Source organism: Pagrus major, chromosome 11, assembly GCF_040436345.1.
Source record: "Pagrus major chromosome 11, Pma_NU_1.0".
Taxonomy (NCBI): domain Eukaryota; kingdom Metazoa; phylum Chordata; class Actinopteri; order Spariformes; family Sparidae; genus Pagrus; species Pagrus major.
Window position 1 is genome coordinate 34176659 of NC_133225.1, and position 14372 is coordinate 34191030.

The following is a 14372-nucleotide window of genomic DNA, read 5'->3' on the forward strand; positions in this document are numbered from 1 at the left end:
AAACAACAATTCTCAGTGAAAACAAAAGCACACTAAGGTGTAGTGTTTTGAGATCATTGTCTTGAATTTTCAAGTGTCAATTACATGTTCTCGGTGCACACCAAAGGCAGATTTCATTTCATTCATTCAAAATTTTGATTCCACCAGACACAAAATAATTATGTCACATGACCCATGAAATTTATGTCAGTACAACAGAATTGTTTTAATCACACAACAAAATAATTTGTGTTTTTTGAGCATTTAGTTTTATGCCATAATGACAGCTAATATATATGTTATATAAACGAGAAAATAATCAGGTTGCTGAGTGTTTATTTTCATATTAATTAAACCCAATCATGATTAAAGCGGCAAGCAGCATTGAGCTGGCCCTCGCACCCCGGTGCACATAAGGGTGTGCAGCATCCATGTCCTCATTGCTGGAAAACAACTAGTCAACACAGCTCTGAATTTCTGATGCTTGTGCACACTAAACAATTTCGATAAATGGCACTTCCTGTGTCCACTATGTGGCACTAGAGAAGAACCAGTACATTCCATTCATATACTGTATTTCAAGTAAAGAAGGCACTATAAAAAAAGGGTGTAAATCAGATAAACATTTTCAGGCATGGCTACTTCCTCTTGCCAGTAGGTGGCATTTGATCAAAACTCACTCACTATTATCACTACTATATCATCATTAAGGCCGTAAGACTTTGCTAACCACATATGAGGTGGATTAACCAGCTCGAAGTAATTTGCCAGAATATAATGGCTGTAACTTCCTGTTGCCTCTCAGTGGTACTGTGACTTAAGCCATGGAGATGTCCTTAGACCAGGACTCTTATCAACATGTGCGATAAGGGAAAAAAAAGAAGAAGATGTACTTTGTTAATCCCTTTATAAAGAAATTCAGTTTGGACAGATTGCACATTGTATATTTGAGTTATAGCAAGGTCTAAATCTGAGGGATCTGAACACATTTGAGATGAATCTGGTCAACTGAGTAGGAGGATAGCCTCACAGTACAAGTGCTCTAGTTTTCCTACTCTTCTTTAACTTATTTACCGAGACCCAGTATTTCTCCCATGACCAAGCACTTGGAGACAGTGGCGAGAAAATTGCCTTTTAACAGACAGAAACCTTGATTTGAACCAGACTCAGTGGTGGGCGGCCATTTGCCGAAGCATGCAAACGTTTCATGTATATTTGTTTTTTTACTAAAATGACATGTGTCTGAGCTATTTCCAAATCACACTCCCAAAATTGTGTGGCTCCCATGAAAAACATAGTGAGGACAATTACTTTCCATGTTTGTTTTCAGTCTGCCACACCAACATTCTGAAGCTTAAAGAAGTACTCACAGTAACTTCAAACAGTTTTAAAATAAAACTTTATTTTTTATGAATAAGTTAATTTGCACAACCCTTTTGAAGTGATTGCTGTTAAAATGAATCACTGCTGATGAAAAGCTATAATATGTGTGAGAGCTGGATATTTAGCCCAATCTCACTACCAGCGCTGAATGTAGTGATGCTAACCCTAAATCTTTACCTAAACCTAACCAAGTTGTTTTTGATGCCCAAACCTAACCAAACTGCAACTTTTTATTAATTAACATTAATAACAGTCCAAAAATCATAATATGTCATATTATGTGAAATGTTTGTCAGCAAGCCTAATGCTGAAAGTCTCACAGTACATTGCACTTTTTTATTTTTTTTTATTTCTAACGTAACTGGGAAGCAATTTACATGCTAAACTGATGCTAGAGGTGTAGGTAGAGCGTCATAGTTTGACGTTTAAGGCCACTGACAAAGCTGCTGTATTGGGATTGAGAACTTGTTGGGATACCAAATGGCTTCAGTGAGAATGATTTGGTGAAGTTGTTTTGCAAACTAAAACAATGCAGCAGGAACACAGCAACAACAACAACAAAAAAGAAAGGTTGTTTTGTTCCCCCAATGTACAAATCTGTGCAGTCCCGGCTGAAACCTCTCCATAAACGAACAGGCTAACTCCTCAGGTCCACTTACATCTGAAGGAGAAAAATCATTCCTTTGAGGACAACAATGTAAACATCTTGGCCAGAGAAGACGGATGGTTTGAAAGAGGAGTAAAGTAATCCATCTATGTCGAACTGGAACAGCCATGTTTGAACAGAGGCTGTAGCCTACAACATTACTTATCACCCACCTACAGTGCAATACTGAGTTCCCTCCCCAGACAGCTTAACAACCATTCACACCTGGGCTCACCTAACCCTAGCAACCCACATGAAGGACGGTTGGTCAACGACCCACAAGTGGCCCAAACGACTCTGAAATTCAGATCTTACACGTGTCCTTAAAGACTCTGTAAGGACATTCCCACACATATGTGGGAGTGTCCTGTGGGAACACGAGGGAACACAAGTTTGAAAGCCTGCAACTCCCCTCCAGTTAGTTAGAACTGAAGAAGCCTCTTGGATGAGAGGTGAAACGTCTTCAAGACACTGAAACACATCCAGTTGCCTACGATACAGCACTTAGAATAACCATGACCTGGATGACTGAGAACCTTCATCAAGATGTCATTCGTAGGAATACCATATGCTAATTGTATTATGTTGAGGATGTTGAAGAGTAACTAAGCCCCCAAACTTCTTTTTCAGCTGAATTCCAATGTATATGGGTATTTGATAGTGTTGCTGGGTGTCTAATAAATTATTTGAATTCATATTGTGTTAAATAATGCATAGCAACCACCCTCTGCTGGTTGAAACTTGGCTATTTCAATTGAATTTTGCCATTAGCTGATCTAGCTGATGATGGTGGCAGCTTTTGTTGCCAACCAAACCTCCCTCCCCTTCCCCTCCTTTTGAAGCAACGTCTCCTGACTATGCAGACTGTGGAGAGGAGTGTAAGACTAGATAGAGCAATGTACTGGATTAACTGTTGTGATTAAGTAGTTGAATGAATACACCCATGGTAAAATGGAAAGATGGGGCAAAATAAGTTTAAGAAGAAGTGACGAAGTTTTAAAAATGTTAATTTGTCCTCTCCTGTCCCTCCATGTCCTCAACCCTGGCTGCTTCAGCCCAGGCTGTGTCAGCATTGTCTGTCTGACTGGTATAGCTCTGGACAGCGGTGGGCTTGACAAATAAAAAGCCTCTACTTCGTACTACATTTTTGTTGCAAAAGTGCTTGTGCTGCGACACTCAGAATCAGAATCAGAATCAGAATACTCTATTAATCCCCGGGGGGAAATTGTTTTAGTTCCAGATGCTCCGTGCAAAGTAGAACTAGAAATATAGCATGAATGGAAACGAGATAAAGACAAAGATATAAATGAAATAGTAAAGTAGACAATCTCAAGTGTTCAATGACCACTCCAAGTATTTACAGATATACAGTGCAATATATATATGGTATGGGAAAAACACATAGATATACATATATATACATATATAAATATGTATAGCCATTTGAGTCCGAACATCAGAGAGAGGAGTTGTAAAGTTTAATGGCCACAGGTAGGAATGACTTCCTGTGGCGCTCAGTGATGCATTTGGGAGCAATTGGTCTCCCGCTGAAGGTGCTCCTCTGTTTGACCAGAGCGTTGTGGAGAGGGTGAGAGCCATACTGCAGTATCGCCCGCAACTTCAACAGTATCCTCCTGTCTGACACTGCTGTCAGAATGTCCAGCTCCACCCCCACGTCACTGGCCTTCCTAAACAGCTTGTTGAGTCTTTTGGCATCTGCTACTCTCAGTCTGCTGCCCCAGCACACAACAGCAAACATAATAGCACTGGCCACCACAGACTCATAAAACATCCTCTGCATAGTCCATCAGATGTTAAAGGAGCGGAGCCTCCTCAGAAAATAGAGGTGGCTCTTTCCCTTCTTGTAAAGGAGTTCAGTGTTCTTAGTCCAGTCCAGTTTATTGTCGATGAACACCCCCAGATATTTGTAGTGTTCAATGATGTCCACGTTATGCCCCAGGATGGAAACTGGGGTCACTGGTGTCCTGGTTCTCCTCAGATCCACCACCAGCTCTTTGGTCTCTGTTGTGTAGAGCTGCAGGTGGTTCAGCTCACACCATGTGACAAAATTGTCCACCACAGCCCTGTATTCAGCCTCCTCACCCTTAATAATACATCCAATGACAGCAGAGACATCAGAAAACTGCTGACCACTGCATCTGACACACAGTGCTGCAAGTGCATGTACTTTATTCAGGTCCCTCTGAATGTCCCTCAGCTCCTCCCTGTTGCCACCTCTGAAAGCCCTCTTCTTCTGGTTGAGTATGGCTTCGATGTCTTTTGTTACCCAAGGCTTGTTGTTTGGGTAACAATGCACAGTCCTTGCTGGGACAATGCCGTCCACACAGAAACTGATGTAGTCTGAAATCCACTCAGTAAGCCCATCAATGTCCTCTCCATGTGGCTCACAGAGTACATTCCAGTCAGTCACCTCAAAACAGCCCTGCAGTGCCTCATAGCAGTCCTCTGACCATGTCCTCACTGTCTTTGTGGTCACAGGCAGCCTCTTCACCAGAGGCACATAGCAGGGGGTGAGAAGCACCAAGTTGTGATCTGATCTTCCCAGCGGGGGGAGAGACATGGAGGTGTATGCATCCTTTACATTAGCATACAGCAAGTCCAGGGTCTTCTCCTCTCTGGTTTTACAGGTCACATACTGGGTGAATTTTGGGAGTGTTTTTTTAATGGAGACATGGTGGAAGTCACCCAAAGTTATAATGAGAGCACTCGGCTGTGCAGTCTGTAGCCCGGCTATTGTAGAGTGGATGACGTCACATGCCGACGTCGGGTGAGCGGACGGGGGAATATACCCAGCCACTACAATAGCATGTGAGAATTCACGGGGTAAACAGTAAGGACGGAGACCCACAGCTAACAGTGTCTATGTAGATGTATGTAGATGTATGTGGAGACTTATATGAACGGAGACAGAGACTAGCTTGTGTGCATAGCTCACATGTTTACTCAAGCTCCTTCTTCAGGTACACGTCATTCAGCAGGTAAGTAACTCAACAGTGCCACACATGGCTAACCTGGTTACTACGCATGACATCTCCCTTTTTTTTTATTAAAGGACATCAGAATATATACTCAATGCAAATGTATCTGAACCTTTATAAACAATAATGTAAACCTTATAAAGCATTTCTCATTTTCAGCTTAATGTAACTTAACTGAAATATTTAGCCTTCACTCAAAACATTACAGTATAAAGATTAACAACCTATACTAACTGTATTGTAACATTTTAACTCAGCTTACTTTATGTAATTTACATTGAATAACGTTTTGGGGTTTTAATCATTCTATGAGAGGGTGAAGTCCTTCCTGGCACTGCTGGAGTCGTGGTAGGCATCACAGTTTCTTTAGCAGGAGAAAGAGCAGGAGCCTGCATCACTGAGGTAGTGTCTTCTCGTTCTTCAAAAGATACCATGGAGTCTTCCAGATCTGCACTGTCCTGTTTTGGAAAACTGTCCTCTCTGCTCTTCAGCAGGTGTCGCCTGTTTCTCCTAAAGGTGCTGCCTTCAGGAGTTTGGATCACATAAGACCTTGGCTAAACATGGCTATTTTTCACCATAGCTGGCTGCCATGTTTGACCTACTCTGAATCTTACTGTCTCTCCCTCCTTCAGTTCTGGCAGGTCTCTTGCTCCACGATCAAAATAGTTTTGCTGTTTCTGCTGTCTTTTCTTTATTTGTTCATGCACTCTCTGGTACAACTGAGGCTTTAACAGCTGGGCAGTTGCTGGCAACTTTGTTTTCAGCAGTCGACCCTTCAGTAGCTTGGCAGGTAATAGTCTCACTCCATCCAAAGATGCATTCCTGTACTCTAGCAGAGCAAGATACGGGTCACCTTTACTCTTGAGTACTCTCTTTCTTGAGCAGGTTTTTTATGGTCTGGATTGCTCACTCGCTTTGACCATTGGATTCTGGGTATGCTGGACTCGATGTGGTGTGTTTAAATTCTCACTTCTTTGCAAACTGTCTGGTCTGTTATCTGACATGACTTCATCTGGAATCCCATGTCTTGCAAACATAGATAGAAGAGCTCTGATGACATGCTGGCTTGTTGTTTGGGGCAGTTTGGCAATTTCAGGGTACTTTTGAGTAGTAATCTACACACAGCAGATATTCACTTTGATCAAAGTGGAAGAGGTCCACATCTAGTTTTGCCCACCACCTTTCTGGAATGTCATGGCATATAAGTGGTTCTTTCACATTACTCAATTTGTTTGGACATGCCGGGCCAAAACAGTACATCTCATGCTCTCTCTTTACATTTGACGATCCCTAAATGTGCCTCGTGAGTTTTCTGAAGCATTTCTGCTCTCAGTCTGTGAGGGACCACAAGTCTGGTGTTCCTAAACAAAAGTCCTTCTGAGCAACTAAGCTCTTCTCTGAAAGTCCAGTATTTTTTTATTTCAGTTGGAACTTGGCTTACATGTTCAGGCCATCCCAACTGAACTGCTTTCATCACCAACTGCAGTTCACCATCCTCAGCAGTTGCAGTTTTCAACTGATTCAGTTTTTCTTCTGAGATTGGAATTGTGTGCAGATAGAGGATTAACTTCTATTTCTTCCTGAAGTAGTTCAGTCTGTTCTTTTAAGTGCGCTCTGCTGAGTGTATCTACAATGTGCAAGTCTTTCCTGCTTTGTAGGCTACATGCAAGTCGAAATCCTGCAGTCTCATTAGCATCCTCTGCAATCTGGGAGGGGCTTTGTGTAGTCCTTTTTTGAACACTGACTCAAGAGGTTTATGGTTGGACTCCACTTGCACCCGTTTTCCATACAGATACTGTTTGAACTTTTCACATCCATACACTATAGGTAACAGTTCTTTCTCTATCTGTGCGTACCTCTTCTGTGTGTCTGTCAGTGATCTGGATCCACATGCTATGGGTTGGTCAGCTTGCATTATTACAGCTCCTAATCCTTCAGAGCTTGCATCCACTGACAATGTGACTTCCTTGTTTACATCATAGAACTTAAGCACTGGAGCATTGCTTACCAGCTTTTTCAACTGTTCAAAGCTTTGTTGCTGCTGTGTTTCCCAATGCCATGCTACATCCCCTTCCAAAAGCTTTCTGAGCGGTGCACTCACATCAGATCAGGTATTGAATTAACTTTGAGAGGTACTGCACCATGCCTAAGAGCCTGATCAGTGTGGCTTTAAATTGTGGCTGTGGCATGTCATTTATTGCTCTGACCTTTTCCTGGTCTGGCTTCAAGCCCTCTGCACTCAGTATGTGTCCAATGTACCGTATTTCCGTCATTCCAATCTTACACTTGCTTTTATTCAGTTTCAGGTTGATGCTCCGTATTCTGTCAAGAAGCAGTCTCAGCCTTTTGTCACGTTATTCCATAGCCGCACCCCACACCAGAATGTCGTCCATGACGTTCAAAACTCCTTCCATGTCCTCCAGTCTCTGTGCAATGCATTCCTGGAATACTTCTGGAGCTAATGAGACACCGAAGGGAAGACGCTTGAATCGGTACCTACCAAATGGTGTGTTAAAGGTACACAACTTGGAACTGTCTTCATCGAGTTGTATTTGCCAGAATCCATGGTTTGCATCCAACACAGAAAAGAACTTTGCATTTGGCATCTCAGCCACAACCTCTTCAACTGTACGCAGTGGATAGTGTTCCCTTTTTATGGCTTTGTTGAGGTCCTGGGGGTCTATGCAGATTCTCAATTTTTTGTTTGGTTTTTTGACAGTGACCATGCTGTTAACCCAGTCAGTGGGTTCTGTTTGTTTTTCAACTACACCAACTACAATTTCTCCATCCTGTCCAGTTCACTTTTGATTTTGTCTTTCAGTGCTAAGGGCACTTTTCTGGGTGCGTGAATAACTGGAGATACTGCTGAGTCAATCTGAATGTGATGCTGTCGGGGGAACAAATCCCAGCCCTGTGAACACATCTTTGTACTCCTGCATGATGTCTGTTTTCTCCTGTTTTTCTACTTTGTAGATTCTTTTTATTAATCCCATGTCTGTGCAGGCGTCTCCTTCTAAGATCGCTTGCAAGTTGGGACCTATTATCTGAAATTCCATCTCATGCACTTCATTTTTATGCTCACATTTCAGCTTTGCCATGCCCAATGGCTCCACCTTGTGGCGGGACCATGCCACTAACTTGACGCTGGACTTTTATAATGGCATGTTTTTTCGAGCCACTTGTTGAAATATTGCAAGCGGTAGCACATTGCAGTCTGCACCTGCATCCAACCTGAATGTGCGTTTGTGGCCATTCACTTTGATTACCTCAGTCCATTTTTTCTTTTTTTTTGAACGCCCCTTTTCAACCTTGTTTGATTCAAGGGCTCCAATGAACATCTCATTTTCTTCTTGTTCAATCTCATTCACATTTTTCTCTCTTCTCCGATAGCCTTGCTTTGGTTTTGTCGTACAGCACATGCGAGCAAAGTGTTTTTTTCCAGAGCACACTCTGCACTTCTGACCATAAGCAGGACACTAGTGGGGCTCATGTTTGTGTCCACATTTTCTGCATTCACCTTTATCATGGGAACTACTATCATTGGACCTTTTGGTTGACCTCATTTTACTGAGCTTGCTCACCGTCTCTTCACCTTCTTCTTGTAAAGCTTTCATGTGGCTCTGTGTAGCTTCATTAGCTCTGCATACATCAACAGCTTTTGTCAATGTTAAATCTGATTCTCTGAGCAGTTGCTCTCACCTGATCGCTACTGACTCCACACACGATGCGGTCTCTTATGAGTGACTCTGTCAGCTGGCCAAATTCACAGTGCTTTGCTTTATTTTTCAAGTTGGTCACATCTGCATCAATTGACTCACTCTTTCCTTGGCCCTCGTGAAAAACATGTGTCTCAGGTATGTTATGTTCCTCCTTGGCTCACAATACTGACAAAATCCTTCCTTCAGTACATCGTAATCATCCACATCCTCATCAAAGTCCATGGTATTAAACACTTTTATGGCTTTGTCTCCAGCCACATGCAGAAAATTTGCACACTTAACTTTTTCAGACTTGTCGGAGATGCCACTTGCCACAAGGTATAGCTTGAACCTCTGAATCCATGAACACCAGTTTTACGCCAAGTTTCCTTCCAGGCACAAACTGTTCGGTGGCTTTAGTTGCTCCATTTTTTACTTCTGACACCATGTGATATATTCTACTTGCTATGTAGATGTATGTGGAGACTTATATGAATGGAGACAGAGACTAGCTTGTGCGCATAGCTCATATGTTTACTCAAGCTCCTTCTTCAGGTACACATCATTCAGCAGGTAAGTAACTCAACAGTGCCACACATGGCTAACCTGGTTACTACACATGACAATTATCATCAGCATCTCCATACATTATTGTAGATGCTGATTTCTTTTTTCCAGGAGGACTTGGCACCTGCCCACAGTGCCAAAACTACTAGTAACTGGTTTTCTGAACATGGTATTACTGTGCCTGATTGGCCAGCCAACACGCCTGACCTGACCCCATAGAGAATCTATCCACCTTATTCCTGGGGTCGTTGCTGTAGAAAGATTATGGGTGCAATTTCCGGTTCTCACCGGAAGTAGCAGTGAGCCATTGTTTGCTAGCGGTTTTCGTTTCCCGTAGCGGTTTATTTGAAAGTTTACTGTTTTCTTTTCTAAACGATGATCAGCTCTGGTGGCATTTAAAAATGTCCTTGCGCAGCTCGGGAACATGTTCGCGGTTGTACTAATAACCAGACGAATTTTCAATCAACCTCAGTCCTTGACGGATTTTCAATATAATAACTGAGACAGGAGATTTTTTACGTGTTATCACAGCCTTGGATATGTCAAAGATTAGTAAAAAAAAAAAAAATTGATGCAGTATTAGTTTTTGTTTAGTATCAGATTAAAATTTGTCACCTTAATGAACTCTAAGTGGACGTTTTTGTCCCATAGACTGCCATTAACCGCATTTTTTCATTGCAAAGCCATATCAGGATATAATCATGCATTCTGCAATGTCGGTGCCCCCCCCCGGTTGGAAAGAGGTAAAAATGATCATTTTTATTGTTGATCATCAGATGATGTCATTTAGGCTACCTATTATCCAGGCCTATCCACTTAAGGCCTGATCTACTAAGATCCCAGATAAGGGGCGCTAAATTGCGTGCTCCTGGTAAAATTTTGCGTGTTTGGTTAGCGCACGAAACACAGGTGATCTACTAAGAGTAACCTGCTAAATGACAGCACGTGCAAACCGCAGTATTTAAATGAGGGTTTTGTGCATGGTAATTGTTTCCATCATGGAGAGTGTGGACAGAGAGCTGGATGGCCGCAAAGACAGAATGAAATTTGATCCGATGGATTAATAGAGAGCTCAGGTGGGACACAAAATCTCTGACCAGAGGGATCAAAGACCGGGTGAAGGCAGCGGTGACGTCTCTAAGTCCCGGTCCCAGTCCCAGAGCTGAGCAGCCAGATACTCGAGAGGGAGAGAGGAAAGGAGAGGACAGGAGCGCACTGGAGGAGAGACGTGCGGCGTGCGTAATGGAGCTTAAAGGATGTTTAACACACCTGAAAAACTTCTACAGTTCGCTGGAATGACCCAGACATGAGGAAATGCAGAGAAAAAAAAACAAAACAATATTTGGTAGTTTTGATAAGGACTGAAGTTGAAAAGATTTGAGCAGGAAAAGTTGAAAAAATAAATATTTATCTGATACATTTTTACAGCCGTCGTTTCCCACTGGACGTTGTCGTCCCTAAGGATACAAGTGGGATTTTTTGTTTTTTGTTTTTTTTTGTTAAGGGTCCCAGAGGGTTAAAACTATCAGACCAATGCAAGATCTGCCTTTACCTGCAATGCATGAACACCCAGCTGTTTGGATTTCACCTGATGCTGACACTAACACCCAGGCTCTGTGATGAGGGACTTTAAGGCTTTGGCTGGGCTCTACGTCTGCCTTAAGGTAAATAAGATTGTGTCCCACAACCTCTTTTAGCAAAACGGGACCAACCTTATTACTGTGTAGGTACTGGATTAAAGTTTGGGGACGGACTGTACCTCGAAGTACAGTTTTCCAGACCTTTGGGCGTTGGCCCAGTTCCTTTTAGAAGTGCCTCGTAGTAAGGCTACTGGGTTTCCTTACAGGCCTCTCCTTTGTCTGCAATATCTGATGAAGGCCCAACAAGGGTATTGTCAAGAGGAAGATGAGAGACACCAGACCTAACAAGACAGATGAGCTGAAGGCCGCTATCAAAGCAACCTGGGCTTCCATAACACCTCAGCAGTGCCACATCCAGAGATACTGGATTTTTGATTTTCATGAGCTGTAAGCCGTAATCACCAAAATTAAAACTTCAGGCTTGAAATATTTCACTTTATTTGTAATGAATTGAGAATATTTGAAAGTTTCACTTTATGAATTAACTTATGGGAAAAAAAAAACTTTTCCACAATATTCAATTTTTTTTAGATGTACCTGTATATCATGCGGTCTCATTTTTCTGTGATGAAATGAGTGGAACACATACTCCTTGGTCATAAAAAATATTCATGAAATTTGGTTTGATAATGAATTTATTAAAGGTATTCTGAAAATGTGACCAAATCTGCTGGGTCAAGAATATACATACAGTAATTTGAATATTTGGTCAAATGTCCCTTGGCCATTTATTACTTCAGTTAGGTGCTTTTGATAGTCAACCACAAGCTTCTGGCAGTCTGGCTGAATTTCTAACCACTCCTCTTGCCAGCATTGGTGAAGTTCAACTAAATTTGATGGCTTCCTGGACTTGTTCAGACTTGTACTTTAGCACAGTCCACATGTTCTCAATGGGGTTCAAGTCAATTCTTGCCTGATTCCTTTTCCATTTTTGATGTGTGTTTGGGATCATTAACCTGTTGGGACACTCAACTACACCCATGAATTTAGGTTTTCCTGAAGAATTTGGAGATAATTCTCCTTCTTCATTATTTCATTTAATGTCTTTAGAGCTGTAGATCCACTGGCAGCAAAACAGCCCCCCAGCATAATACTACCACCACCATGCTTGACAGTAGGCATGGTGAACAAGCACATTGTTGGTCAATCTGGCGAACCAACTCAATTTTTGTTTCATCTGACCACAGAGTTTTCCTCCAGAATGTTTTATTTTTTTTTTTTTTTCACTTTGCTGTAAACTGAAGTAAGTTGTGACTATAACAACAATTCTTGCATTGTAATACTTTTAGTAGTTTAAATTCATTGTAGCAGGATAAATTGATTGCATTTTAGATCTTCTACAGATTTGTTTATGGTAATTAGAATATAAAATAACACCAGGCTTAATCCTTTAATTGATGCTGAATGAACTAACAAACCATTCACAGGCTAGAGCTTGATGCTGTCAATCATACAGAAGTGTACAAAACTCTAGTATCAGAGGGTATCAGTATCAGAGAGCTACCAAAATTTTTAAGCCTTCCATTATTATTGAGCACCTTTAGGACTTCTCATTCAAGTTGGAAAATTAAGAGTTGTCAAGATACATCAATTGTGATCCATCACACCACCGGGCAGGATACTGCTCAGGATATCATTATATATAAATAATAATATTTTCACAAGTGGTGAAGTGTGGTTTGATGTGTATGACTGAGTGACTGTGAACTAATCCTGGATTATCCTCTTGTCATTTTCAGCAGAGGACTTTTGCGGCTAGCCCGTTCTCTGATCCTATTATTGTGAAGCTCCACAGTGGGATGACCCAACAAATGGAGAACCCAGAGATGTTGTGGGTGATGGGTCCAGTGCTGGCTGTCATTCTCATCATCATCATAGTCATTGCTATTCTACTCTTTAAGAGGTGAGTCTGACAGATAAAACAGCAGATGTACACATGTATGGTAGATACTTGTTATTTTTGTTAAATTAAACCAATATTTTTTTGTTGATGTTGTTATTGTATTGTTTTGTTTTAGGTTTTTTAGGTATTTATATATTTATTATTGATATTTATTCTCTAAATAAAATGAGACTATATACATCCATGCTTTTTTGGATTTTAACCAGAACTCTGTATTAGAACCAGTTTAAATTGCAGAAAAAAACTATAAAACCTTCTGCATGTTTCACTGTTAATATTTAATCTATAGTTGGTGTACAGTTTACAGACACTACAGTTGATATCAGTCAAGATGTGGCTGTAACGTATAGTGGTCTTTTTAGTAAAAATGCCCACCAGTCCACTGTGTCACATTGGACCTTGCCTACCCGTGAATACAGCAGGGTCTAATTCTATTGGTCAAATGAACAATGACAAAAATGAAATGTCCTATTACACTTTCAAAGTAAAGGCAAGCATACACCACAAGTACAGCATCGATTCAACGCAGAAGCATAAATCAAGCTTAATGCATTGCCACAGCAATGGATTCCAATGAGAAGTCACAATGTTCACCATAAAACCTCATTACGGTCTTAAGGATTTTCGGAGCAAATTTCAGAGGGATCTGGTCAAACTGCAGAGTTTGAGAGTTGTTGAGAGGAGTACATCAAAGTACTGCCCGTTGCCACTAGGTGGCACTGTGATAAGTAGTAATTATTGGCATTTTAATGTCTTCAGGCCGGGACTCTTACCTTATATGTGAAGTTTGGGGCGGATTCCACCTTGTACAACTGAGTTACAGCAACTTTCTGTTTCTTTGCTAAGCATCAATATTCGCAGCACGGGCACATCATTTAACGATAACGCAAGCTTTTGATAACTTTCAATCACAAAGGTATTACCATTGCCCAGACAAATATTTGAAGTCAATCGTGTTAAAGGAGTTTGTTAAAAGTACAATACGTGCAAATGGCTAAAAATGAGCAGTAAATTCAAAATGGCCGACTTCCTGTGGGGGGTGTAGGTCATGGCACTATGAGACTTTTTATTTTAGGTAGACACACATGTTCCAGATTTCATACATGCAAGTAAAAGTAGTCCTTGGGGCTGCATTTTAGGGGGCGCTTTTCAATCATTTAACCTGCTTTCGCCTAGCAAAAGATACTTAAGTTTACCATACCACCAGACTACAGAGCAGATTTTTTTCCTCAGGCTGTGAGACTCCTCAACTCATCTTCTGCACTCCCCCATAAAAAAGGACCATCAGTGCCATGAAGGGACTTCAAAGAGCATTTTATTATACAACCTTGTGTTGTAGGATGCTAAATAAATGAACCTTGTACCTTGTACACATTCACACAAAAGATTAAGTTACCAGTCTAATAATGACCAGTATCCCTACAGCACAAGCAGGAAGAGAGTACTGTTTATTCTGTTTTCAGACTTGTTGGCAGTCAGAGATTACCTCTGGAACAAGTCAAAGGTCAACTCAGCCAGTTTAATATCTGACAGTACACTACTTCAAAATACTGGAAG

The 14372-nt window shown here is 41.3% G+C and overlaps 1 protein-coding gene across 1 annotated transcript in view; it reads left to right on the plus strand.

Annotated features, from left to right (window-relative positions):
• LOC141004605 (receptor-type tyrosine-protein phosphatase F-like) overlaps positions 1-14372 on the plus strand; it is a 448688-nt gene that overhangs the window by 258508 nt on the left and 175808 nt on the right. Inside the window, exon 17 of the mRNA XM_073476198.1 lies at positions 12652-12815. Coding sequence (XP_073332299.1) covers positions 12652-12815 — 164 coding nt within the window. The remainder of the gene's footprint in view (positions 1-12651; positions 12816-14372) is intronic.